Source organism: Geotrypetes seraphini, chromosome 16 (genome assembly GCF_902459505.1).
Source record: "Geotrypetes seraphini chromosome 16, aGeoSer1.1, whole genome shotgun sequence".
In the NCBI taxonomy this organism is placed as follows: Eukaryota; Metazoa; Chordata; class Amphibia; order Gymnophiona; family Dermophiidae; genus Geotrypetes; species Geotrypetes seraphini.
This window is the reverse complement of record NC_047099.1, coordinates 55,169,481-55,196,180: the sequence shown is the minus strand read 5'-3', so window position 1 is coordinate 55,196,180 and position 26,700 is coordinate 55,169,481. Positions and strand designations below refer to the sequence as shown.

Here is a 26,700-nt window from a genome sequence, read left to right as displayed (position 1 = left end):
TTGGAAGCGGCTTCCAAATGCTGGCAGCCTTCCCTCTGACACGTTTGCATTTTGCATCAGAGCAAAGGCTTCTGGGTCAGCCGTCAGCAGCAAGTAGAAATTGTTGCCGGCGACCTCAAGAAAAGGTATGCGGGCTAGGGGGGGGTGGAAAGGGAGGGAGCGAAAGAGGGAAGGCTTCAGAGATAGCTGCCGGCAGTGTGTAGGACCCGCTGCTGGCAGCCTGTATCTGCTGGGCGGACATGCCTGAGCCCAAACTGGGCGGGCAAGGCCCATCTAGCTCTGTCCACAGCTAAGCCCCTGCTCCACAGAGAGCCTAGGATAACACTCCCACATCAGAGACCATCTGGTAATGACACGGACACCTTTACTCTGCCGTGTTGGCAGTTGCCGACAGCGTGTCAATAATGCGACAGCATCGAGTACAGAATCGTAGGCCAGAATTTTCCAGAGAATGAGGGCCTAAGTTATTTGAAAGGTAACGAGTTTAATAACAGTTTCTAGAGAAAGGCAGTTTTTTAACCCCCAAATCTTACTCAAAATTTATTTTACAGTCCTGTTTTGAGTCTAGAGTTCCAAGCTCCTTGCTGATGTATTTCATTTTCTTCGGTTCTGGAGTGCATTTGGGTTCATTTAGGAATACACATTCATATACATAAGCTTGAGACGGATACATCTCATAAGTGTCAACCCACACATCTGGCAGGGGCAGGTGTTAATCTCCCACCGCCTCATTCCGAATCCCCGTTTTGGGTGAAGTGCCTCTGGACCAGTCGATGGTACATGCCCTCCTTCTGCATAAGCTGTCCGTGGTCCCCTTGCTCCACCACCCGTCCGCTTTCAATCACGATGATTTTATCTGCGTTCTCCACCGTTTTCAGCCGATGAGCGACGACCAGCACCGTCAGCCCCTGCATCTTGGAGAGCGTTTCCTGGATCTGATGGGGCAGAGACGGACAGTTAATATCACAAGGGAAAAATCCTGAAGACAGAATGGATGGCAATCACCCCGTGGGTGCGTGTATCTCATTTTCATGGTTGAGAACTGAAGAGAGACACAAGGGGGTTCTCACCTTGCTCTGTCTGGCTATGGGTTGTGAGCACATCAAGGTGAGAGAGTACTTTATGCATTCAGTATACATATAGGCAATGGCATAGTAAGGAAGGACGGGTTGGGGACCGCTCTGGGCTCTGTCTCAGTGAGGGTGACGGCACCTCTCTGCCCCCCCTATGCCATGCTCGCATCATCCCTCCACCCCGTATCTCTGTAAATCTTCACCTGCGCGAGCAACTTCTCCTGCCTGTTGCTCGCGCTGGCCTGTCTCCCCTATGAATCACTTCCGGGTCACAGGGCCAGGAAGTGACATCAGAGGGGAACCCAATGCCGGTGACAGCAGCACGCTGGAGAAGCCACTCACGGTAGTGATGATTTACAGAGGTATGGGGGGAGGGAGAGCGCAAGTAGGGAGTGGGGAAAGAATGGGGAGTGGTACCCCCCACCCCGGGCACCTCTTAACCTCACTACACCACTGCTTATAGACAGAGGGGCATACTCTAGCATTTCAAGCGGCTTCCCACGATAGAGAATTTCGATCGTTATTGCTCAGAGCTTGCTCCTATAAACATTTTAGAACCCAATTAAAAACTCATCTTTTTTCAAAATACTTGGTCAAATAATTGTCCTAAATAAACCAACCCTAGTGGAGTATATAGTCCAATAATATACTAGAAAAAATTCCACTATCACTTATTCAGAGAAGTGCACTCACTTTTTAGCTTTAATTTCAATTTCAACGGGAAAAGGCCTCAGAAATGGAGCCTACGCACAGTCATAGACAGAGTTGATCAAATTGATCATCCAGTCATCGGCCAGCAAAAACCCGTTTATTTAACTTACTTTCTAGAATGCTTAAATCTTATTCTATCTTAATAAATTACTAACTTTGTGTTATTTAAAACTTAGCTTATATTCCTTCTGAAAATAGCTGATGGAATAGCACAGTGTAGTAAGTATTGAAAATTTTCTATCTTTGTCTGGTTTTGTTGTAGACAAGAATAATAAGTGAATATGTTTTTTTCTTAGGTCAAAATTTGGTGGAATGCCCTGAATTCGGCCCTGACGCAGCGGTTTTTTTGATAGATCCGCGAAACGCTGGCCACGTTGGCGTTTGTGGGAGGGATCCGTACCACTGTGTGAAGCTAAGTTACAATTACAGCACTGTTTTCAGGGAATATAGAGCTGTGCATGAAAATTTATATAAAAATGAAAACCCATAAAAATGCTTTAGAATATAAGCTAAGTTTTAAATAACACAAAGTTAGTAATTTATCAAGCTAGAATAAGATTTAAGCATTCTAGAAAGTAAGTTAAATAAACGGGTTTTTGCTGGCCGATGACTGGATGATCAATTTGATCAACTCTGTCTATGACTGTGCGTAGGCTCCATTTCTGAGGCCTTTTCCCGTTGAAATTGAAATTAAAGCTAAAAAGTGAGTGCACTTCTCTGAATAAGTGATAGTGGAATTTTTTCTAGTATATTATTGGACAAATAATTTTCCTGCCGTTGTTAAATTGTTTTTAGTTTACAATCTTTTGTAAACCGCGTAGAGCTTATGGTTACGAGGTTAAGAAGCACGATGTTATGTTGTTATGTTATGAAACAGCCTTGCAGCGTGTCAAGCTGAGACAGAGAGTGCTTTGTGCTTGCCGTCTATGTAGAGGCAGAGACAGTACCTTGTGTTCGCTCTCTATGTCCAGACTGCTGGAGGCCTCGTCCAGGATGAGAAGCCGCGGTCTCCGGATGAGCGCGCGAGCAATAGCGATGCGCTGCTTCTGTCCCCCGGCCAGCGTCCCACCAGCCTCACCCACATCTGCATGGAAAAGAGAGCGCCACAGTCAGTCAAAGGGGGGCGGGGGCCTAACGGAAGCCTTTTCTCCTTTCTCCCAGGATTAACTGAAAGGGACAGAGGCGCAGAGACTTCTCGGCCTGTCTCTCCCATCCCCCATATCAAAAATGTGGGATCACTCTTGCCTCCGAGACCTGGTGCCCCTTTTGTAGGTCGACAGCAACAACTGGGAACAAAATTTAGCACTGATACCCCAAAAATGTAAGGATCTAATCTAAGCTAATCTAACCTAAGGCTTGGCTTTATATACCGAGTCATCATTCTAAGAAAGCTCGACTCGGTTTACAATAATTAACTTAACAAAAAAAAAAACCCATAAAAAATAAGACTAAATTTCGGGAAATTAATTTTCAAAGTGTTTAGCAAATAAAGTAGTTTTTAAAGATTTGTGAAAAAATTGAAGTGAGCCGGAACTCCTCAAAAGAAATGGAAGATCATTCCAAAGTTGAGATAACTTAAAGATCAGAGATTGACTAAAAATCTTGACTCCTTTAATCCCTTTTTTGGAAGGAAGAGATTATTTAAATTGTTGGTTCCCTCTTGCAAAAGAAAGTCTGTAAGCATTCCAAGATAAAGGAAGGAGAGGGGTACAGATACCATATAGGATTTTAAAAACAACACCAGCACATTTAAAGGGAACTCTAAAATAAACCGGGAGCCAATGGAGATTCTGGAGCAACGGAGTCACGTGATCAAATTTACGCTTCCCAAAGATCAATTTCGCAGCAGTATTTTGAATCAGCTGCAATCTATAAAGACAGGTTTTTGTGGTACTGTGGTAGATAACAATGCAATAATCGAGGCGAGATAATAGAATTGACTGAACTAATATGGAAAAATGACGATGGTGAAAGAGGTGTCTGACCTTCCTCAACAAACGCAGAATTAATTTGATCCTTAAGAGAGAGAGAAGTCAAAGAGGACTCCCAAAACATTACATTACATTACAGATTTCTATTCCGCCATTACCTTTCGGTTCAAAGCGGATTACAAAAAGAGTTATGGAAGAAGGGTTACAAAGTTAGATCAGAGATCGTTTCCAAGAGAGGGATAAGAAGGATCAGGGGTTGGGGAGGGGACGGTAGGAAGGGATATTCATGGTATTAAGCTTTATTAAGGGATTTCTTGAAGAGTATAGTTTTTATTTCCTTTCTGAACATCTTGTAGTCTGGGGTTGTTATCAATAGGTTGGAGATTTGGTTATCTATTTTTGCTACTTGAGTGGCTAGTAGGCAGAAAACTCAATCTGATAAAACAGGATGGTTTTGACTCCCCTGAAGGGGAAGCCCGAATCCGACTAATTTTTTTGAAAGTTTTGATATGTTCTCCAGGCCCCCCCCCCCCCTCCTCCCTTAGTCACACTCTCAGCCGAGAAGGCTAAACGGATGCTTTTGAAGTCTTATTTTAAAAAGATTTAGGACACTAGGTTTAAACTGTATTTTCTTACAAGGTGCTATTGATTATTCCCCTAAGGTGATGTTGTAGATCACCCTTAATACCTTGTAAAGTGTAGTTACTTACCTGTAACGTAGGTTCTCCGTGGACAGCAGGATAGTCAGCCACATATGGGTGTTGTCCCAACAGCTCCCAATTTACGGATAAGCTCTCCAATAGCTCAGAGAGATTTTTTTTTTTTTTTTTTTTTTTTCTCTGAGCACGTGCAGAGCCCGGGCCCCACTGGGCATGCCCGAGCCCTACCCATTTCCCCCTGCTTCCCCCTAATCCCCAGGATGTTCCTAGCTGTGGCCGGGTCGGCCGTATGGGGAGGCGGGTGGGTTGTGTGGCTGACTATCCTGCTGTCCACGGAGAACCTACGTTACAGGTAAGTAACTACACTTTCTCCTAGGACAAGCAGGATGAGTCAGCCACATATGGGTGACTCCCTAGCCGAGGGATGTACCGACTGGACCTGCGCCTTAGCGCTTTGTGCATCCCTCGCCTGGCTGTGGAGGCCGAGCCGGGCAGGGTAATCAGGCAAAGCAGGTAAAGTTGTGGAAACAAGGTTTTAGATAAAGTGCTGCGTTAACTGAGCAATAATACTCACAGAACAGTGAACTGGTCAATGACAATCAATGAACAGTGAGAAACCAACTGGTCAACAGTGACAATTCGTACTTGCATGTGAGAATTCATACTTGTCTATTCCACGTTCAGTCTAGACAGGAGTGCTGGGAGACCTACTTAACTCGCAGAACAGCGAAAACTGGTCAATGACAATCAATGAACAGTGAGGAAAAACCAACTGGTCAACAGTGACAATTCGTAACTGGTCCACAGTGACGATTCGTGCTTGCATATGAGAATTCATACTTGCCTATTCCACGTTCAGACTAGACAGGATTGCTGGAAGACCTACTTAACTTACAGAACAGTGAAACTGGTCAATGAAAATCAATGAACAGTGAGAAAAACCAACTGGTCAACAGTGACAATTCGTAACTGGTCAACAGTGGCGATTCGTACTTGCATATGAGAATTCATACTTGCCTAGTCCACAATCAGGCTAGACAGGATTGCTGGAAGACCTACTTAACTCACAGAACAGCGACAAGTGGTCAATGACAATCAATGAACAGTGAGAAACCAACTGGTCAACAGTGAAAATTCGTACTTGCATGTGAGAATTCATACTTGCCTATTCCATATTCAGTCTAGACAGGCGTGCTGGAAGACCTACTTAACTCACAGAACAGCGACAACTGGTCAATGACAATCAATGAACAGTGAGAAAACCAACTGGTCAACAGTGACAATTCGTACTTGCATATGAGAATTCATACTTGCCTATTCCACGTTCAGACTAGACAGGATTGCTGGAAGACCTACTTAACTTATAGAACAGTGAAACTGGTCAATGACAATAAATGAACAGTGAGAAACCAACTGGTCAACAGTGGCAATTCGTACTTGCATGTGAGAATTCATACTTGCCTATTCCACATTCAGTCTAGGCAGGAGTGCTGGAAGACCTACTTAATCAATATCTATAACCCCCTACTTGATCAGTGTTTGTCGATATTTATAACACCCTACTTGATCAGTGTTTGTCAAGGCTGTGCTAGTGGTTGCTGTCCCTCCTGGGAGGGAAGAGACACTTCCAAGACTGCTCGGCCGAATGCATTTGGAGCGTGGAATGCTATGTCGAGGCAGTAGTGCTTGGTGAAGGAGATGCACTCTTATATCCAGCGCGAGCGCCTGCGTTTGGTGGCCGGAAGTCCTGGTCTGTTTTGGTCGTAGGAGACGAACAATTGAGGCTTGTTTAATCTGCTGCATAGTCAGGGCCCACACACAGTCAGGAGGTGTTGCTGAGGTGGCAGTGTGCCTCCCTGTGGGAAGATGTAGAGTGCCGGGAGGCACGCTGAAGCTACCTTCGGCAAGAATCGGGGGTGGTTCTGGGTACCACCCTGTTCTCATGGGGGAGTGTGTAGGCAGAGACGATGGTCCGGGTTTTCCCGGCCAGGAATACGGGATCTGCCTCCCCCAAAGGTTTGAAGGGGTCGAGGTGAGCTGATGCGGCACCAAGTTGAGGTCCCATCCGGGCGGTGGTGGTCTGCCCGGTGGGTGCAGATTGGACAGTCCCTTCATGAAATTTTGTGATTACTGGATGCCTCGACACTGGTTTGTTGTCTAGGCCAGCGTGGTATGCTGCGATTGCACTTAGGTGGACCTTGATGGAAGTGGGTTTTAGGTCCCCCTGAGATAAGCTCAGTATGTACTGCAGGATTTCCGGTATGGGGCAGTTGTAGGGGTCTCGCTGCGTGTCTGTGCCCTGGTAGCGGAGCCTTCTCCCTTTCAACCCATAGCGTTTTCTGGTTGAAGGTCTTCTGACTGCCATAAGAGTGTGCTTCACGTCTTGTGGTAGGTTCATCCTCTCATCATCAATGCGGTCAAGCTAAGGAACGCAGGTTGTGGTGGAGGGTAAGGTTCCCGCGTTGTGTAATGAGAACTGCACTGATCGGGAGGGGGGAGAGGAGGGTGAACCGCTATCCCTTGCCGGAACGGGAACCATGGTTGCAGGGGCCCGAACAGGGCAATCATGATCACCAATGCTCTGTCCTGAAGAATCTTCTGCAGGACTTAGGGTGTGGCGGGTAGGCATATAAGAGACCTTGGTTCCAACTCACAGACAGACCGTCGGGGCTGAGACGGCGAAGGGTTGATCTCTTTGCGCAGAAGGTCGAGTATTTTGAGTTTGGTTCGGTTGCAAACAGGTTGATACTCGGTGTGCCCCAGGTGCTGAAGATCTTCTTCATCGCCGCTGGGTTGAGACACCACTCATCGGGATCCAGCTGGTGGCTGAATCTTTCTGCCAGGTCGTTCTGCTCCCACGGGAGGTAAGTTGCCTGGATGGGGCATTGAATGGAGTTGGAGAACTCCCACATGTGGCAAGCTTCCTTGCATAGCGAGGTTGACCCTGTCCCTCCCTGTTTGTTGATATAGTGCAAGGCCACCTGGTTTTCTGTTTGGGTGAGGACTGCCCTGCCTGTTTGAGGGTTTCGCGGGCATTCCCTAAGGCCCTGAGCTACAGTAGGTGGGTGGTCAGAGGTTGGGTACACTGGTCCCAGTGACGTCTGAGGTGCCCTTTCCGGGATCACATGAGTAGTCAGGTGTGCTGCACAACAAAGACCAGAGCGTGCTGACGATGAGCTGCTGGCAGGGAAGCACTGGGCCAGGGATGTCATGGCGGCGATCTGGAAGTCCCGTAGGACGGCCTTGGTCTGCGTGGTGTCGATGACTGCCCAGATGAACGATATCCCCTGGGTGGGTATCAGGTGGGATTTCATGTAGTTGATGAGGAACCCCAGTTCTTGGAGGAGGGTTATGGTGGTTGACGGGGCTGCTAGCTGTCGAGATAAGATAGGACGCGCACCCCTTGAAGGCGAGGATGTGCCACTGCCACGCACTTTGTGAACGCTCTTGGAGCCGTTGAGAGTCCATGGTGACGCGGGGGTTCCTGGAGTAGAAACCCCTTGGTGATCTCCTCTGTTCGTCACCGCCTCTATTGATTTTGCCGAAGCAGGTCCTCTCCTTGCTGCGGGAAAATTAGATCGTCAGATGGAGGGTGGCCTCCTGATAAAGCCGCATCTGGAACTGGAGCGCAGCAATACGTGCGCTCAGCATTGCGCCCTTGAAGGTCTTTTTCCCCGTGGAAACCAGGGTTTTTCAGTTCCTTCCCTGACGGTAGTTGGAGGGGGGGGGGGGGGGTCGTGCTGCCCTGTTTCTCTTAAGCTACCGCAATGTCCATGTATGGCTGCTGCGGGTTGTGGAATCCCTGGGCTGGAAAGATCTGGTACTTCAATCCCAGTCTCCTTGATGTTGGTTGCCCTGAGGAGGGAGGCAGCCAAATCTTGTCTCTGCAGTCCAGGAGGTTCTTGTGGGCTGGAATCACCACTGCCTGCGTGAAGTACTGGTACTGGTAGTTCAGGCCTTGTAGTACTCTGCCTTGGGTACTTGTTGTCCACCCACATGGATCTTGAGAAAGCTGTGAGATTCTGGAGGGACTTGGGGTGAGTCCTCGTTTGTGGGGGTTTTTATTTTATTTTATTTATTTATTTATTTTATTTTATTTTTTTTTTTATTTTTTTTTTTTTTTCGGGGGTGGTGACTCGGGGCATGGTTGGAGGCTGGTGTGTAGCTTGTTCCTCCGTTGCTTGGTTGCATGGCATGCCGCTGGACCGCGCCATGTTGTTGTGCGTGGCTCCCTCTAAAGGGCAATGTGGGGAGTGTAGCCCGCTGAGAGAGGAGTGGGTCAGCAGGAGGATTAACTGTGGCTGCTGGTCCCACCCCTGGTGGTTCGCAGGTTCATGTGCTGCTCCACTTGACTGGTTGGGTGGCTCCATGTATCTCACCGCCCTTCTCTGTCCATCTTGAGAGGGGGGGGGGGCCTGCAGAGAGGGGGCAGGGTGCACCCCTTCATCTGTGCCAGTGCTCCTGGCTGCGTTTCCCACTGTGCCTGTAGGCAGAGAAAAGGGGAGAGATAATGCCTCTTGCGTGGGCTTCTCCTGCTGTACTGCCTATTGTATATTAAACTGTACAGCACTACATATGCCTTTCAGTGCTATAGAAATCATGAAAGTATCAGAGTCCCTCATACTAGCTGGAAAAGCACTCTGCCTAGGTATTATGAAGAGCAAACAGCTTTTTAGACTGAGGAGTTTCAAAGCCCCACCTTTGGAGAGGCAAGGTCTGACCTGCCGCATCTCTGAAGATATCAGCACCCTGCTGAGAAAAAACCGACTCCTCATTCCCAACATGAGAGGGGGAGGGGGGCAGGGAGAGAAAGGTGTGAATTGTAGACTCTGCAGGACCCCAAGAGAGAAAGAAACATCGAGGAGTTGTTTTTTTTTTTTTTTTTTTTTTTTTCAGCATGTCCTTTATAAGCTGAACTCTGGGGCAGCATGTCTCCTACTGGGGGGAGAGATCTGCAGGTCCCCTCCAAGGGAAAGAAGCATGAGAGATTCTTTCTCCTTAACATTCAGATTGGGAGGAGGGTGGGGCAGAGCCCTCGGAGCTGCAACAGATTATCAGAGGTTTTTTTCCCAAAAACAAGCAGATAGGACTTACCTTTGAACCCCGATTCTTCTCCCTGCAGCGTGCCTCAGTTGTGCCCCTTTCTCAGGCTGCTTGTAGCTGAGCCGGCATCCTGAGATGATCGGGGAGGCGTGCCCCTGCAATCTCCCTGCCTGCTGATGTCAGGAGGGGTTCCCCGAGGAGTTCTCTCTTCGGAGAGGCGGGTCTGGCTGCTGGTTGGCTGGTTGTGCAGGAGGGGCGGACCTGGGCGGCGATCCCCTGCTGCTGGGAGGCATGGCCGATCGGGGATTGGCTCCTCCGTTGCTAGGGGGCGTGTTAGGCCGGTAGCTGGCTGCTCCTCCATTGGTGGGAGGCGTGGCTGCATGCAGGCTGGTTTCTCCCTGGGCTCCCTTTCCATTTGCTGCTCCCTCGTTGCTGGGGGGCGTGGCTTCACGCTGGATCGGGCTGTGGAGGAGCAGGGAGATGGCTTCTCTTCCGGTCCACACGTGGGGGTAGGTGCGAGACCGGGAGGCGCCCCCAGCGATGTGCCCATTCGGGCAGAGGCCGATGGTGTTCCCGATGACTTCGGGAGGGGGGGGCCGGATGGCAAACCCCGATCGGCTTCTTGCAGGGGCCGACGGCTAGCGACAGCATGCAAGACCTCCGGGAGAGATTTCTCGACCGGGCAAGTTGCAGTCGGGGGGGTCGACTGAGCCAGGACGTCCTGGAGGCTCCTCACTGGATTCTTCTGTGGATCCCCCGCTGCTACACTCCGATGAGGATGGCTGCTGGAGGACGATTCTCGGGCCTCACTTCTCTTCAAGAAGTCTCTCAGTGCCCTCTTCCTTAGCTTGCGTGCCCGTGGAGACAGACGGACGCAGAGCATGCAACACTGTTCCTCGTGTGCTGTGCCCAAGCAGCGAACGCACAACTCGTGAGGGTCCAGTGTGCTCATCCTTTTCCTGCAGCGCGGACATTTCTTTGATGTTTCTGGCATCTTCAAGATGGTAAGTAGAACAAGTTTTGATTGTAGAAAAATGGAGAGCTGTGGAAAAATCCGACCGATGGGAACGGGCGGAAACTAAAGACTGGGGATTAGGGGGAAGCAGGGGGAAATGGGTAGGGCTCGGGCATGCCCAGTGGGGCCCGGGCTCTGCACGTGCTCAGAGAAAAAAAAAAAAAAAAAAAAAAAAATCTCTCTGAGCTATTGGAGAGCTTATCCGTAAATTGGGAGCTGTTGGGACAACACCCATATGTGGCTGACTCATCCTGCTTGTCCTAGGAGAACTAAGGTGTACCAATCAACTTTACATGGCCCTCAGAGATGTCACCCAGGGATCAACACGATCATATCCCTCGGCTTTACACACCCAATCGTCATCGGGTCAAATCTAATGTGCAAATAATTTTAACGTTAAAATTTATAAATTATTTGCACATTAGATTTGACCCGATGACGACTGGGTGTGTAAAGCCGAGGGATATGATCGTGTTGATCCCTGGGTGACATCTCTGAGAGCCATGTAAAGTTGATTGGTACACCTTAGTTACAAGGTATTAAGGGTGATCTACAACATCACCTTAGGGGAATTATTTTAAAAAGAAACACGTGTTCTGTGGACAGAAGATCCAAAAATTTCTGGAGGTTCTGACCACGACAAATCTTCCTAAATTTGTGTCCTGTTTTTAGCCAAACTAAGATGCATTAACGGATTTAGTGCACGCTAAATTCTAAGAAGCCCATTTTATTCGATGGGCTGGAAAACCTCAACTAGAAACTGAACCTCCCCGGGCCTCTTATGTACCTATCTATTGGGGGATGAGGGCGGTCTCACCTGTCAGGTACTTCTTCTCCATCTGCTGTATGAAAGGATCAGCGTAAGCTTCCTGGGCGGCTCTCACCACTTCCTCCATCGAATAATCTTGCAGGCCAAAAGTGACGTTTTCTGTCACGGAGCGAGCAAAAAGCACTGGCTCCTGCCCCACTAGTGAAACCTATGCACAGAGAGAGTGCGACGGCGTGAGTTAATACGACCAGTGTCATTAAACCAGAGAGAAACACTATCCCCTCCCATCAGCGAGAGTGTGCGACAGGGAGCTAATGTCACTAAACCGGTGACCCGTCAAAAGCGCGCCGGACACTGGCGCGCTGACAATCACGCCCTGACATTTGCGCCCAGGACAAATGCGTGCTGCCCCTCTAACCGCTTTCAGGCCTGCCCGTTTGCGCTCTGAGGGGTGTGTGGGGGGAACCCCCCAACACACTCGCACTCTCATGAGGGGGGTGTGGGGGGAACCCCCCCCCCACTACAGTACAACTTGCGTTCTCCTTCCATAAACTTCTCTTTTCCGCTCTTTCGCTCTGAGGGTGTGTGTGTGGGTAAACCCCTCCCCCACTACAATCGTGGCAGATGCCGACGTGCTCGATTGCCGTTAACCCCCCCAACACACTTACAATTCTGCCCCGAAAATCCCACTCCTTTCATGCGTGCACTTGGCAGTGGGTGCATTTGACGGAGCGGAATTGTCAGGGCGCAATTGTCCTACGCGTTACTGACGGTGTACCCATCAAACTAGAGAGAGAGAAAGACTGCACCCCCTCTTCCACCAGCGAGAGCCATGAATAAGTGCCCCTGAGATTTGGGGATTTCTGCCCCGATGCGAAATTCCCCGTTTCGTACCTTGGTATGGAGGTATTTATGATCGTAGTCCCGCAGGGGTCTTCCATCCAGCAGGATCTCTCCCTCCTGGGGCTCATAGAATCGCTCCAGCAGTGAGATACAGGTCGTTTTCCCACCTCCCGAGGGGCCCACCAGAGCTGTGACTTTCCCGGGCCTTAGCTCAAAAGAGACATTCTGAAAGACACAGGAATGAGACAACAAATGGTCATATATGCGACATCCATAAAACGTGGGTGTGGCTATCCTTTCCTGCCTCTTGTGTGCTACGTATGAGCACAGAAGCTGTACACAGAGCAAAGGAATAGTTTTATTAAGGAACTGCCACAAGGCCATGAGTTTTGGATGAAAACGGCTCATGTTTCCACCTCAAAAATCTCCCCCATCCATCTTCTGCTCCAGTTTGGCTCATGGTATTTCCAGCACTTAACAGGGTCAGTATAGCAGATTGTGACATCATCAGCCATTGATAGAACTGCTCGGCTGCTGTTGATTAGTTGCATTGTGATGTCAGCATCTGCTAACACAGGCTAAGGGCTTTGTGGTATTCTTTTAAGGAGCAGCCTTCTACGCCCCCAAACTCATGAGAGTACGCCCTCAGAGCAGTGCTTCTCAACCCAGTCTGGCTTTCAGGATACCTGCAATGAATATGCCTGCGCTGTCTCCTTGGTAGGCAAATCTCTGTCATGCCTATCCACTGTGGATATCCTGAAAAACCAGCTGGTTGGATGTGCCACAGGGCATTGGATTTACCTTTAACGCTGGCACATCCGGACGGGTCGGGTAGGAGAAGGACACATTTTTGAACTGCACAGAGCCCTTTGCGCTTTGGGGCTTCAGGACCCCCTCCAAGGTGACCTCTGGCTTCCTGTCCAGGTACTGGAAGACCTTCTCTGCGGCTCGCATGGAATGAAGCATGTCCCCGTATATGTACACCAGGTTCTGTAGGAAGAGAGGAAGAGCTCGATCACTGTGTTTTCTTTTTTTTTTTAAACTTTATTTACGTTCATTGCTGTCATCGTGTTATAGACCAAAAGTGTTATAAACCCTAACCATATCATTTTGATTTCAGCTGCTTTCAAAAGATACATCGCACCCAACATCCAACGCCCGGATCCTTTTAATTTTCTACCCTGACTAGTACCTTATCTAACATTATCGTCCCTTCCCTTGTGTGCGTTTATGCCAGCACAATTCTAGGAACCTAAATGGCCCTTGCTGATCCCCAGGGAACTATGGGCAAATAGAGCCCAACCTAATTTTGATTTCAGTTATGGTGCCAAAACCAGTCCATAATCCTTTTTCTCTCTAGTTTTGGCTCAAAGGTTATTTTAATTTTCAGCCATTGTTTCAGTTTCAGCCAAAAATGACCATGTGTTTTTGGTGCAAGCCAAAAATTTGTGCTTTTTCTCATGGTTGGATAGGCTGAAGTGAGCTTGGTTGGCAACTTCAGCAGTTGGAACCTAGGACGATACCAGGTGGACTTCATTTTAAGGCGCAGAAATATCAAAGAAGAGACAAGTTAATTTAATCGTGTATTTTTAATGGGTTCAACTAATGGGCCGTTTAGGTCTTTATCTGCTGTCATTTACTGTCACTATGCAATGTCCCCATACTTTCTTGAATTCAGACACAGGGGCTAGATTCACTAAGCAAACCGATCATGTACCGATCGGTTTGCAACCCAATTTCCCTCCGACATGATTCACTAACCTGTGTCCCGACCATCCTCCGATCCGCGCATGCAAATGAGGGGGAATGGCATTCAAATGATGGCAGGCAGCGATTCACTAATAAAAAAACCTGCAACACCGTCTGAGCTGGCTGATCACAAACAAGCGACTGCCGAGGACCAGTCGCTCAGGTCCTTTCCGACTGCCCTGCTCTTCTGCTCTCAGCCCCAATCTCCTGCAGCCCTGATCTCCTGCCTGCCCCGAATCTCTCCTGCCACCCCGACTCTCCCACCCTTCCCCGCAGTGCAAGCCCGTGGGTTTTAACCCGCGGGCTTAAAGCGGGTTAAAACTATGGGCATGGGAAGAAAAAAAGAAATTTCCCTGCTCTGCCGAGCACAGAGGGCCAGTACATGCATGAGGGCGATTCGTGAATCAGCCTCCTGACACAGATCGGATCCCTCATGGATTGGATCCCATCTGTGCCCTTAGTGAATCTAGCCCACAGTCTTTGTCACCACCACCTCTACCAGGAGACCATTTCACGCATCTCAGATTATTTCTGAGCTCATCACCTCTTAACTTCATCTTATGCGTACGTCTAGCAGTGCTATAGAAATGATGAGTAGTATTTATAGAAAGACATAAGACAAACAATCTTACCCTTATATATCTCCCCGACTCTGCCTGGTACATGATGAAGACCACCAGGTTTCCGATGGTCATCTGTCCGGTTCGGATTAGATGCTGTCCATAGTATAACATGACCACCTTCATTGCCAGCTCTGCGAGCTACGGAGATAACATTTGGACAGGTTCACTATCAAAATCCTGATCTCTTCCTCAGCTCTGTTGTGTGACTGGGTAAAAGGTGGATCTCACGGAGCCCGCGGACCTTAACTGCATGCCCTCAAACATCTGCTCCCTTTGTTCAACCTGATAGGATGAAAGGATCTAGCATTTAGGACTTGAGGAATGGAAACAAATTTCCTTGTTCTTCTGGGTGTTTAATTCTGGAGATAACGCTACAGAAGGATGTAATTGGAAGCAGATAAATACATCGGCATGGGGCAACCTCCCAGTTCTGATCTGTGAGCTACATCTGGACAGATTTACTGCTGCTGTACAATTTCCCAGATACACCTCAAGGTCTTGCAGTAGCGTATTACCTAACTCGGTGTATCGCAAACTGTGTGCCTCCTAAGATTTCAGATGTGCCGCGACACACTGGCGAGGAGAGTTGTCCACGCTGGCGGACTGCCTACAGGATCGTGCCTCTCACGGCGAGAGGCACGCGTTGTAGAGAGTCAGCTGGCACAGATGACTCTCCTCCTCTCCCTGCATCCCCTGGATCCCTCCACTGAAGCGGGTTGCGGCCAGACGGGCGTGTGCGGATGTTGTTGCGATGATGTCATGCATGTGTGTGATGTCATCGCGTCGACATCTGCACACTTTTGGATTTAGTGTGCTGCCGGCCAGAAAGTTTGCGAGACACTGAGCTAACCGATAAACCTGGTGGGTTCCTAATAGTGGAATGAGTAAGAGACTGTTGTTACAGACTATTTGGCACAACTCATTTAATAGCACCCAAAGTTAAGTGCTGGGAAGTTCCACACTAAATTAGTACTCTGCATGGAGCACCCTTTAAGAACATACTGAGTCAGACCAATGGTCCATCGAGACCAGTATTCCTCAGTGGCCAATCCAGGTCACAAGTACCTGGCAGAAATCCAAAGAGTAGCAATACTAGCCTAGTGCAGATCTCATGCCTGACTTTGGGCGTGGCACTTTCACCTGCAGAAACCTGGTATAAATGCTGGCACTTAATAATAATTTTTATTGATAAAGCAGCCAAAACCATAACAAGAAAAACATAGGCATGGTATACAAAGTAATTAAGGCGGAGGGGCAATGCAGAGACAACCAGTAAAGGGCAGAAAGAAAAACCAACCAACAAATGCCAGGCCTCAAGAAGAAGGAGAGTGTCATCACACTTTGGGGTGTCAGGTCAAAAGCGCACCAGGACAAAGGCACGCCCAGACAATTGAGCTCAGCGCGGAGGCGCACGCCACTCTAAATTACTGTTTTTAGGGCTCCGACGGGGGGGGGGGCGTGGGGGTAATAGACATCGCGCCGCGTTGTGGGGGCGTTGTGGGGGGTTTGTGGGGTTGTAACCCCCCAAATTTACTGAAAACTTCACTTTTTCCCTGTTTTTAGGGAAAAAGTTAAGTTTACAGTAAAATGTGGAGGGTTACAACCCCCCAAACCCCCCCTAACGCCGGCGCGATGTCTATTAAGTAAACTGGGAGGGTTCCCCCCCAAGCCCCCCCCGTCGGAGCCCTAAAAACAGTAATTTAGAGCGGCGTGCGCCTCCGCGCTGCGCTCAATTGTCCGGGCGCGCCTTTGTCTTTCGCGCCGTTGTCTATGAACCCACTTTGGAGTTGGGTAAGTATAACCTCCGAGGACATGGACCAAATCTGGTGCTCTACAAGGCTACCCCTCAGGATAGCTAGTCAAGGCTGCAATAACCTTTTGGGAATAAGTACCCCATTCTCCACTCACATCCACAGCCAGTCCAACCACTAGCAAACATACCACACTAACCACACCAGTTAAGCCCCAGACAGACCCCCAGTCACTCACCAATCAGACTCACACCATCCATACCGGATTGAGAGTAGACAAACAACAGCGGGGGAAATGTTAGGAAATTCTACTTTACGGAGAGGGTGGTGGATGCCTGGAATGCGCTCCCGAGAGAGGTGGTGGAGAGTAAAACTGTGACTGAGTTCAAAGAAGCGTGGGATGAACACAGAAGATTTAGAATCAGAAAATAATATTAAAGATTGAACTAGGCCAGTTACTGGGCAGACTTGCATGGTCTGTGTATGGCCGTTTGGTGGAGGATGGGCAGGGGAGGGCTTCAATGGCTGGGAGGGTGTAGATGGGCTGGAGTAAGTCTTAACAGAGATTTCGGCAGTTGGAACCCAAGCACAGTACCGGGTAAAGCTTTGGATTCTCGCCCAGAAATAGCTAAGAAGAAAAAAAAAAAAAAAAAAAAATTTAAATTGAATCAGGTTGGGCAGACTGGATGGACAATTCGGGTCTTTATCTGCCGTCATCTACTATGTTACTATGGTTAAGGGGCTGGAAGAGTTGCCGTAGAGCAAAAAGCGGACCCTAGAGGTCCAACAAAACAAAGTTATCGCTGGGCAGTAGGGAAAGCCGCCTCAGACAATTGGAATGCCTTCCATAGAGAGGCATAAATGCGTTCATTGCTAGGTAGTGCTGAATGATAGGTACATAGCTCAAAAGTAGCAACCTCCTTCATCTTCATCAACCACTATAGAAAGGAGGTGGGCGTCGGCTCCACCCAATGATGTAACAAAAGCTTTTTTACCAGCAGGAGCGCAGTGTATAGAAACTTCCTATAGGGGAGAGCGAATCCCTCCCGGAGGAGCTCCCTCTGGTCCCCCAAGCCATCGAGGGGGTATTGTCTGCCCCACCAAGCCATCGAGGAAGGGGAGAACCTGGAGCCATATGGCCACATGAGGGCACTCCAAAAAATAGGTGGACTAGAGTACCCGGGGCCCTCTGGCAGTGGGAGCAGGTGGCGTCATCCCAGAAACCCAAAGTCTTCCCCCATGCTCTAGAGATATAGGCCAGGTGCAGGATTTTAAATGACCCTATTTTAGAACATTGTCCTTCCACTTAAAAAAACAATTGTTAATCTGTTTGATCATATACGTTATGGTGCGATTCATTTAGTACTTCAGGGAGAAAATACAAATGCTTAAATAAATTCATAAAACCCAGCCATGTACACTTGGTGAGAAGAAATGTGCATACACACCCTGCGGACCAGCACATACAATGCCCGGATCACATCCCGTCGCACCTTCAGCTGGTGCGTCTCCAGGAGTCGAGCGTTATAGCGCTCGGCCTCCTCCTGCTCGGTGGCAAAGCTGCGCACAGTCCTAATGGCGTGAATAGTCTCCCCGGCCACGTGGTTGGATCGGGCGATGGAATCTTGCACTTCCTTGACCACACCCTGTGAAATGGTACAGAGAAAATCTCTCAGACTCAGGCATAACATGGGCAGGTGGGAACATAAGAAATTCAAAGGCTTACTAAAAACTGATCTTTCTTAATCATTACTTTTTTCTTTGAACTTATCTGGACAAGGAACACCATTAAGTAGAAATTAAGTGGGTACCGTCCCCTAACCTTTTGTTTCCTTACCCACCCTTTTATTTATTTTTATATTGTATTTAATCCTTTTTATTTCCCTCATTTTCTTTAGTGTTTTTACGTCATAATTGTCTTCAATGCCCTGTTTGTTGAAATTTTTTTATTTTCCCTACTTTTAACTTTGTAAATCGCTTTGGATTTGGATACTGCGATTATATCCAATATTATAATAAACTTGAAACTTGAATTGCCATACAGAAGGTCCATCAAACCCAATATCCTGTTTCCAACCCAGATCCCAAGTACCTACCTAGATCCTATGGAGAAAAACAGATTTTATGCTGCTTATCCTAGGAAAAAGCAGAGGATTTTCCCAAGCCATCTCAATAATGGCCTATATACTTCTCTTATAGGAAATTATCCAAACCTTTTTTTTAAACCCCGCTAAGCTAACTGATTTCACCATTCTTCAGCAACATATTCCAGAGTTTAATTACACATTGTGTGAAGAAATATTTTCTTCAATTTGTTTTAAATCTACTAGTTAGTAGCTTCATCGCATGCCCCCTAGTCCTAGAATTTTTGGGGCGTACCACTCTTAATCTATGTCAAGATTTCAGGATGCACACTAAGATGTTCCTTTAAAAAGCATTGATTCCTGGTTCATTAAAGAGAAGGTCTACATACTCAGCAAATTAAGCCAGTGCTCTTGTTTCACCATTTATCTACCATCTTTTTGAAGAAATTCACCTAAGCCAATGTTCATCATTTGCAATCTAGGCATAAATCAATTACAGCAGTACAAATAGTCATAGCACAGCACAGTAAAGGTTTGAAATTAAGTTAGAAGCATGCTACTTGTAATGTCAGTAGGTGGCATGGTTGGCAGACTAGATAGGCCATATGGTCTTTATCTGCCTTCATTTTCTATGTTTCTGTATTGCCATGTGCTATCACCTTCCTCTCCCTTAGAAATCCAACATACAGTAGAATCTCTGGTCATGAACGCTTCCGAATACGAACAAGTCGGTTCCCAACCAAAAAATTTGCCAAAATTTTGCCCCTGGTCACAACCACACGATCGACTGCCGACTAAACACAGCCCCGGCCATTTTCCCCTTCTGCTTCGTACGCACCATTGTTTTCCCATTTTCCGTTGTTTGTGTATATGTACTTCCTTCTCACAAGAAGTCAACTCGTGCAAGGTTAGTTTTCGTGGTTGTTTATGGTAAGTTTTTGTATAATTAAGGATTTTTCAAACTTTTATTTATTTATTTTTTTCTATGCTTAAAACTCATTTTTAAAAAAATGTTTACAGCGAACGGTTCGTAGGGGCCTCGTACGGGCTCGTGCAATATTAGTTTTCTCTGTTGTTCAAGGTTTTCTCAGTGTTATTCAAGGTTTTTGCATTTAGTTTGCATTCTATAATATAATTAACTATTTTTGTGCTTAAAAATCTTAAAAAAAAACAATATTTACATACAGTTCATAGGGTCTGGAATGGACTAATCGTATTTACATACAATCCAATGGGGAAATTAGGTTTGGGTCACGACCAGAGTTTTGGAACAAATTATGGTCGCGACCAGAGGTACCACTGTACTCATTCCAAGCTTCCTTGAAGTCAGATACACTTTTTGCCTCCATGTCTTTCACCAGGAGGCCATTCCACGCAGTCGCCACCCTTTCCACAAAAAAAAAGCATTTTTTTGAGGCTACTTCTTCCGAGTCTGTCCCCTTTCACCTTCATTCTGTGCCTTCTCATTTCAGAATTTCCTTTCAATTGGAAGAGACTCATCTCACGTGCATTTATGCCGCCTAGGTATTTAAATGCCTCTATCCTATCTCCCCTCTCCTGCCTTTCCTCCAAAGTATACAGATTGAGATCATTAAGTTTGTCCCCGTACACATTCAAACATCTCAAATTAGCCATATTCAGCCAGCATCTTTATTTTTTTGTCCCCAATTGGCACTAAAACCGGCTTTGGCACTGACTTTCCATTTATTTTTTTTAAGCTGGTTAATGCATGCCCAGCTGAGTCAATATTCAGAATGGACCAGCGCTTAAAGAGAGGACAGATGTTTATACGATCCAATTCATGTGCTAAATGTGCACGCTTGGCTCTGATTATCGGGATCTAACCAGGCCCCGTATCTGAAACAGCCCCAGAATTCCCCTGTTAGCCGGCGTCTACTTCAGCAGCACTAACCATTTAACCCCCCCCCCCTTTATGAAGCCGCGTCAGTGTTTTTTTATCGACAGCTGCAGCGGTAAAAGCTCTGGCACTCATAGAATTCCTAAGAGAGTCAGAGCTTTTACCGCCATGGCGGGTGATAAAAAATACTAAGTGGGCTTCATAAAAGGGGGAGGGGGAGGGGTAAGTGCTTCTGAAAATGACCAGTAGCTGCGTACAAGTGAGTTAACTGGTCAGCAGCCATTCCCAGTCAATTAACTCATTTGAATATTGGCCTGAAAGGAGATAAGCAGAAGTGGAACATATAGACAGGTTAAGTTAGACTAACAGCACACAGAAATGAGGATATCCAATGACGTAAAACTGGACATGGAAATGTCCAGTTTTCTTTTTGATGTAATCCGCTTAGAACTGCAAGGTACAGGCGGAATAGAAGTCAATGTAATGTAATAAATGCCACGCCCCCCATCACGTGTGAATCGGCTGGGTAAAGATACCAGCCCTGAGCTGCAGTACTGTGCTGTGTCAAGCTAGCCCCTTTCCATATTCACTGGCTCTCACTCCTTTTATGTGCTGTCCAGCTAGGGGGCTTTGCTTCTCCAGGCCCTGTACAAATCTCATTCTGTTTCCTCATCATTGCTCCAGACCAGTCCAGAAATGTGAGTATACACTGTCCTGCCAGCAGAGGGAGACTAACTACTGACCATCCACGGGCACACACTCCCCATGTTCACGCATCCCCTCCCAAAATAGCAGCTCTCCTTCTATTACAGGCCAGGGAATTTATTTAGCGACTCATACCTCGTAATAGCGGTTGTAGATTTCCTGGATCAACACAGTGACAGGCGGGTCAATAAGAGTGAGCAGCGTGAATTGCCAGGAGAGGCTCAGCATGAAACAATAAACCCCTATCACTTTCACCAGGCTACGCACAAAAACATTCACGTTGAGTGCGATGGAGCGGCTCATCTGCGCTGTGTCTGTGGCCAGGCGGGAGGTGATCTCACCTGCAACAAAATCCAGCACATGAAAGCTCAGGAGGGCGTAAGAGGCAGCAGAAGATTACTTCATTAAATGTGAAATCCAGTGCAGATATCATGCCTGGGGACAGCTTCCATTAGCCACAGAATAATGGCCAAAAATCATCTAAATTGCATTTTTATTACAGTCTCTAAGCTGATAAGTTATTTAAAACAAACAACACAAACAATTAACTTAAGATTTTTTTTGCCTAAGGCATAGAGTATTGTACTGAATAGCTTTACCAATAAGATTTCAAAGGGTGGTAAACCTATTTATTCTGCCAGGAGGGGAATGGTTTATATGTTTGGCAACTGATATCATTATGTAGGGCTGGCTTGAGGCCATAAGAGTCCAAGATGTTGGCCATCCTAACACTCATCGGTGAGAAGATTTAGGGGCTTTAGGGGGAGAGGTGGATGTAATTTCAGGCACAGAAGTCCACTCTTGGTAATAAAAATTCCACATACATTAAATTCAACTATTTTAATCTTTGAAAAGAAACTATACAATATGGATATTGGAACACTTTTTGTGGATTCCTGCATTTCTATGGGTGTTTACAGTAACACAGAGAGGAAGGGTGTTTTCTCTTCTTTAAAATTGGGATTACAGTGTTGATTATTATACTTTTCTAAACAAGTTTGAGTACTTTATACAAATTTGTTCCTTATCTATTTTCAATTTCTGATGTTTACTGAAAGAAATCTCAGTGAACTTAGAAGATGTACTGAACCATATCAACAAGTTAAAGAGTGATAAATCACCTAGACTGGATGGTATACATCCCAAGATATGGAAAGAACTCAAACATGAAATTACTGATCTGTAACCTATCGCTATAATCATCTGTAGTACCTGAAGACTAGAGGGCTAATGTTACACCAATTTTTAAAAAGGGTTCCGGGGTGATCTGGGAAATTACAAGCCAGTGAGCCTGGCTTCAGTGCCGGTAAAAATAGTCGAAATCATTATAAAAAAAAAATAAAATTATGGAACATTTAGACAAACATGGTTTAATGGGACAGAGTCAGTATGGGTTCAGCCAAAAGATGTCTTGCCTCACCAATTTGCTCCATTTCTTCGAAGGTCTGAATAAACATGTGGATGAAGATGAGCCGGTTAATATAGTGTTTCTAGATTTTCAGAAAGCTTTTGATAAAGTTCCTCACAAGAGGCTCCTGAGAAAATTAAAGAATCATGGAATAGGAGGCAATGTTTTTGTTGTGGATTAGGAATTGGTTATTGGACAGAAAACAGATGGTAGGGTTAAATGGCTGTTTTTTTCAATGGAGGAGGATAAATAGTGGAGTGCTGCAGGGATCTGTACTGGGACCGGTGCTATTTTACTTATTTATATATGATCCCTCTATCCTGGAACTCCCCAACCCCTACCTCCTCCAGATCCTCCCAAACTCTTAAACTATCCTTCCCTTCCACAAAAGGTATTTCTCATGCAGGCAAACTTGGGTCATCCCTCCCCTTTAGAATCACTGAGATCTGGAATAACCTCACCTCCCCACTCCGATCCTCAAGCTCCCTCCAACTTTTCCGTAAACACCTAAAAACCTGGCTATTCTCAAAACTGTAACTTTTCCCCCCTCTTAGGCCTCTCCCACCTTCCCCACCCTTTTACATCTAACTCTTAAACTCTCCACTGGAGTTCCTCTCTCATCCAAATTCCTGTAAATCGTGCCGAGCTCTGCATTTACTGAGATGGTGCGGTATATAAACCCAAGGTTTAGTTTAGTTTAGTTTATGATCTGTAAATTGGAATGATGAGTGAGATGATTAAATTTGCAGAGGACACGAAACTGTTCAAAGTTGGTAAAACAAATGTAGACTGTGAAAAATTGCAGGCGGACCTTAGGAAAGTGGAAAACTGGGCATCCAAGTAGTAGATGAAATTTAATGTGAACAAATGCAAAGTGATGCCCATTGGGAATAACCACCTAAATCACAGTTACCAATGCTAGGGTCTACTATCTATCTAATTTATTTGGAGCAATGGGAGATTATGTGACTTGCCCAGGGTCACAAGGAGCAACATGGGATTTGAACCCATAACCTCAGGGTGCTGAGACTGTAGCTTTAACCACTGCACCACACTATCCTCCATAGAGAGAACCTAAGCACACTACCGGGCAGAGCTCTGGGTTTCTGGCTCCGAAATATCTAAGAAAAAGGACCATTAAATGATTGATCTATAGAGTATGTACGGTTGGGCAGACTGGATGGACCATTCGGATCTTAAATTGCCATAGTGACATAGTAAATGACAGCAGATAGTCTATTCACTTTCCTTGCATAAGAAAGCTTTAAAAGAATTTTTAAGGGTCTTTTAACTATATAGCAGCGACTGAATGGAATCATTTCCCAATTGCATCAAGGTCTTTGCCACTTTATGGTTTTTTCATAGAGATTTGAGATCTTACCTTTTACAAAATATTTATGAAGAGATTGAAAATGATTAGCTACTGTTTGCATTATCCAGGTGGAGTTTGATCCCAGATATAACTGTCTCTTAAATTATAATCTGCTCTGAACTCGAAAGGGGATAGAGTGAAATATGACTCAGATAACATCCCTTTTTATTTGAAACTCCATTAGTTGCCGATAGTCGAGAATTCTGTTCAAATTTTCTTGTATTTGTTCTAAATCAGTTTCGGGTTTGTTACCAGGTTGTCTTGCGTCATGCCAAAAAGACCCCACGTAGAGCGCACTTGTTTTCATATCCCTCCATAAAATCCTGTCGTTATAAGAAGTTCCTTGAGAGAACCCTCTCATTCCCTGCCATGCCAGTATTTTCTGCATTATATTGTAAATGTTTTCTGTCTGTTTTTAAGTCCATTATTCTAATTTGTATTTTATCTGTATCTCATGTATTAGCTCACCTATTGTGAACCGCCTAGAACTTTTTCGGGATGGCGGTATATAAGAATAAAATTATTATTATTATTATTAAATATAGGAGTCTGCACCTTTTTGCATTGGTTGCAGAGCACTTAGCCACTCCTATCAGTTTTTTTTTTAAGTCATTCGATGTCTAAATCCGTCCTCCCTTTTCTGGAGCCATATGGTAACCCCTAGTCATTCTGGCTACTCCCTTAAGGGAGATCTGCAAAAACTTGAACCTCCACCCTCCAAAGCCTTTTCTAGCCTAATAAAACTTGCTTTTTCACTCACTTTCTCTTCACAGCTCCTGTTATCCAGGCAGCCTCTGGACCTGATCTGTCCATGTGTTTCTTGAAACCTGTGGCTTAGAATTCAAATTTTAACATATATCATAGATGTCACCTGTTCTGGTGGACTCAAAGAATCCAATTTCTTGCTGTACCACAGACTTGAAGAGCAGGACCCGGAGTCGCCGGGTGAGTCGGGCTATGGTGAGAGTGAATAGTCCACCTCTGCAGCCAGTGGACAGGGAGCTGGTGGGAGAGAAGGGAAATCTGCGTTAGGAATGGAGAAACCTGTCACTGCACAATGCAGAAATACAGCAGTGATAATACACACACTGGCCTCCTCGTGTCCGGTAGAGAGAGCAGGAGAGCAACTCTACCAAATGGTATCAAAACTGGAAGCAAACAATGAATCAGTTGTATTAATCATGAAACATTTATCTACCCTTTCCTAAGGCTTCCTCTCCCTAATCCCCAAAGATTTCCTGAGTGCGCTGATCTTGCCACAGGGTACATAGACAAGATAGAGATGCCAGAACCCTGGGGCCCCTCTTTTTTATTTTGGGGTTCTCCCATTTGTACTAACCTTGCCATGGAGTACAGAGCCATGAGGGAGATGGTGGTGGAAAACTCAGTCTCTTTGTACTGGGATCCCAGAATATCAATCACTCTTCCTGTGTAATAAGGAATAAACATTTCACCTGGGAAGAGAAGGAGTGGAAAAAAGGTTTTAGAGAAAGGAGTGCAGTCAGAGACCGTGAAAATGTGGCAAAATACAGAAATTGTCCCAACTGTGTTGGGTGCCACCAACCTGAGCAAAATAACTTCCTGTTTCCTGTTTTAATTTTTTATTGAATTTATATAGACAGATGTGAACCAAATTAGCATCACATAATATTTACTATAAAGGCAAAAAGGTGCCTGTAAATTAAACTGAAGTCTAAAAGTCTCCAAAAATTGTTAAAATTTGATAAATTGTACATTTTAACAGCAGCTCTCTCTTCATATTTCCTTACTAAGCAAACAGCATTCCACCAAACACATTCAGACAAAACGGAGTTATTTTTTCCAGTTTGCTCATATTTATTGTAGCTTCCAATTTTTGCAAAATATGTGATAAAGTTAAAGATCGTAAAACAATATGTTTATAAGTCAATGAAATATGACTTCAGTTTTACCCCATATGGAGCACCAAAACTTGGTATATTATCTATATCTGTTACATCCTATAAACTCCAAAAGGAGGCGCTGTTTGACACAATACAAATTTGAAGTGAAGAATAGCAATATAGTTGAAAGACTGGGGCATAACATATTCTGGTTTAGGAGTGAAGTTCATTACTTTCAGGGTATGTGAAAAATTCACCCATCTAGAGACACTATCCCATTCTCCCCACCCCAGAGACTCACACACACAAGGACACTTACATATAACAGCAAGGGTGAGGAAGACAAAGCCTCCAGACAATGGCACTTTGTCGGGTCTAGAGTAAGCCCAAAGTCGCCCCAGTGCCTCCCGGGCTTTCCTCCTGCCATTTGCCTCTGTTCTGGCTCCCTCATTGTCCCTCACAGGATGCCAGGGGAACAGGAGCTCCCAGAAGAGGCCAGAGAGAAGGCAGACTAGGTACAAGGGCAGCAGGGACTGTGCCACACCAGAGTGCAGATCCACAGGTTCCTGCAGGAAGAGGAACCAGATGGTGTCACACACAGGAGATGTGAGGGTGAGCACCATCAGGTGTAGGAAGACATGCTGGGGCGGAACCATCTTCTCCAGGAGTTTGCCTGCCACCACGGAGAGAGACACTAATCGCAGGAGTGCCAGAGCCCAGGTGGCACTGAGGGGAGAGAAGGGATGAAAATGTAGGTACAGCCATGTCAAGAAAGAGGTAAGGGCAACATCCAGGAGGAAGAGAGCCAGGAACAGAGGGCCAGCCTTCATCAGCATCCTCTTCATCCTCCTGGCACGGGAAAAAAAAAAAAAGTATCTGGTTAATAGACATGTAGATCTGCAGACACCCGCTAGAGGGCACCAGTCCCTTGCATTTCATTCTACTGACAGCATTGAGACTGCTAAAGTGAAGTCTATGTAATCATAACCCAAACAAATTAAATAAAAGCAACTATTCAAATTCCTTCAATCGGTCCCTTCTGTCGCAGCCTTGCAAACTTACCTCTTTCCCGGAGAGCTGCACTCACGATCTGTCCCCAGCCTTCTGCTCAGGTTCAACGGGGAGCAGAGATCTCGAGGACCCAGGCTGCAGTTGGGTGTCTCGGAGCTCGTTCAGCGTCGTGTGGGACCAGTCTCAGCCACTACCTGTCCATCCCTGCAGCCTGGTCCTCTGACTCTCCGGGA

The 26,700-nt window shown here is 46.3% G+C and overlaps 2 protein-coding genes across 3 annotated transcripts in view; one reads left to right on the top strand and one right to left on the bottom strand.

The window, feature by feature from the left end:
- Positions 1-464: 464 nt before the first annotated feature.
- Positions 465-26,700, bottom strand: TAP2 (transporter 2, ATP binding cassette subfamily B member). Of its 2 annotated transcripts, none has more exons than XM_033923547.1 (12): positions 26,519-26,700; positions 25,776-26,305; positions 24,934-25,048; positions 24,466-24,596; positions 20,950-21,155; positions 17,661-17,813; positions 14,426-14,554; positions 12,846-13,034; positions 12,096-12,269; positions 11,250-11,409; positions 2,732-2,868; positions 465-935 (listed from the first exon to the last, which is right to left on the bottom strand). In XM_033923547.1, the coding sequence occupies exons 2-12, from the start codon at positions 26,299-26,301 to the stop codon at positions 729-731; spliced, it is 2,127 nt and encodes a 708-aa protein (XP_033779438.1). In that variant the 5' UTR covers positions 26,302-26,305; positions 26,519-26,700; the 3' UTR covers positions 465-728. The 2 variants fall into 2 exon arrangements, with proteins under 2 accessions (XP_033779438.1, XP_033779437.1); XM_033923546.1 differs by having other exon boundaries at positions 17,616-17,813; positions 26,519-26,698.
- TAP1 (transporter 1, ATP binding cassette subfamily B member) overlaps positions 9,445-26,700 on the top strand; it is a 39,518-nt gene continuing 22,262 nt past the window's right edge. Inside the window, exons 1-2 of the mRNA XM_033923545.1 lie at positions 9,445-10,421; positions 24,368-24,539. The gene's annotated coding sequence lies outside the window, so the exon portion shown is untranslated. The remainder of the gene's footprint in view (positions 10,422-24,367; positions 24,540-26,700) is intronic.

Coding starts and splice junctions, on each gene's coding strand:
- TAP2 (XM_033923546.1), bottom strand. CDS start 26,301: ATGAAGAGGATGCTGATGAAGGCTGGCCCTCTGTTCCTGGCTCTCTTC. Junction 17,814..20,949: donor TCTACAACCGCTATTACGAG/GTATGAGTCGCT, acceptor ACCATTTCACAG/GGTGTGGTCAAGGAAGTGCA. Junction 13,035..14,425: donor AGTCGGGGAGATATATAAGG/GTAAGATTGTTT, acceptor CTCTTCCTACAG/AACCTGGTGTACATATACGG.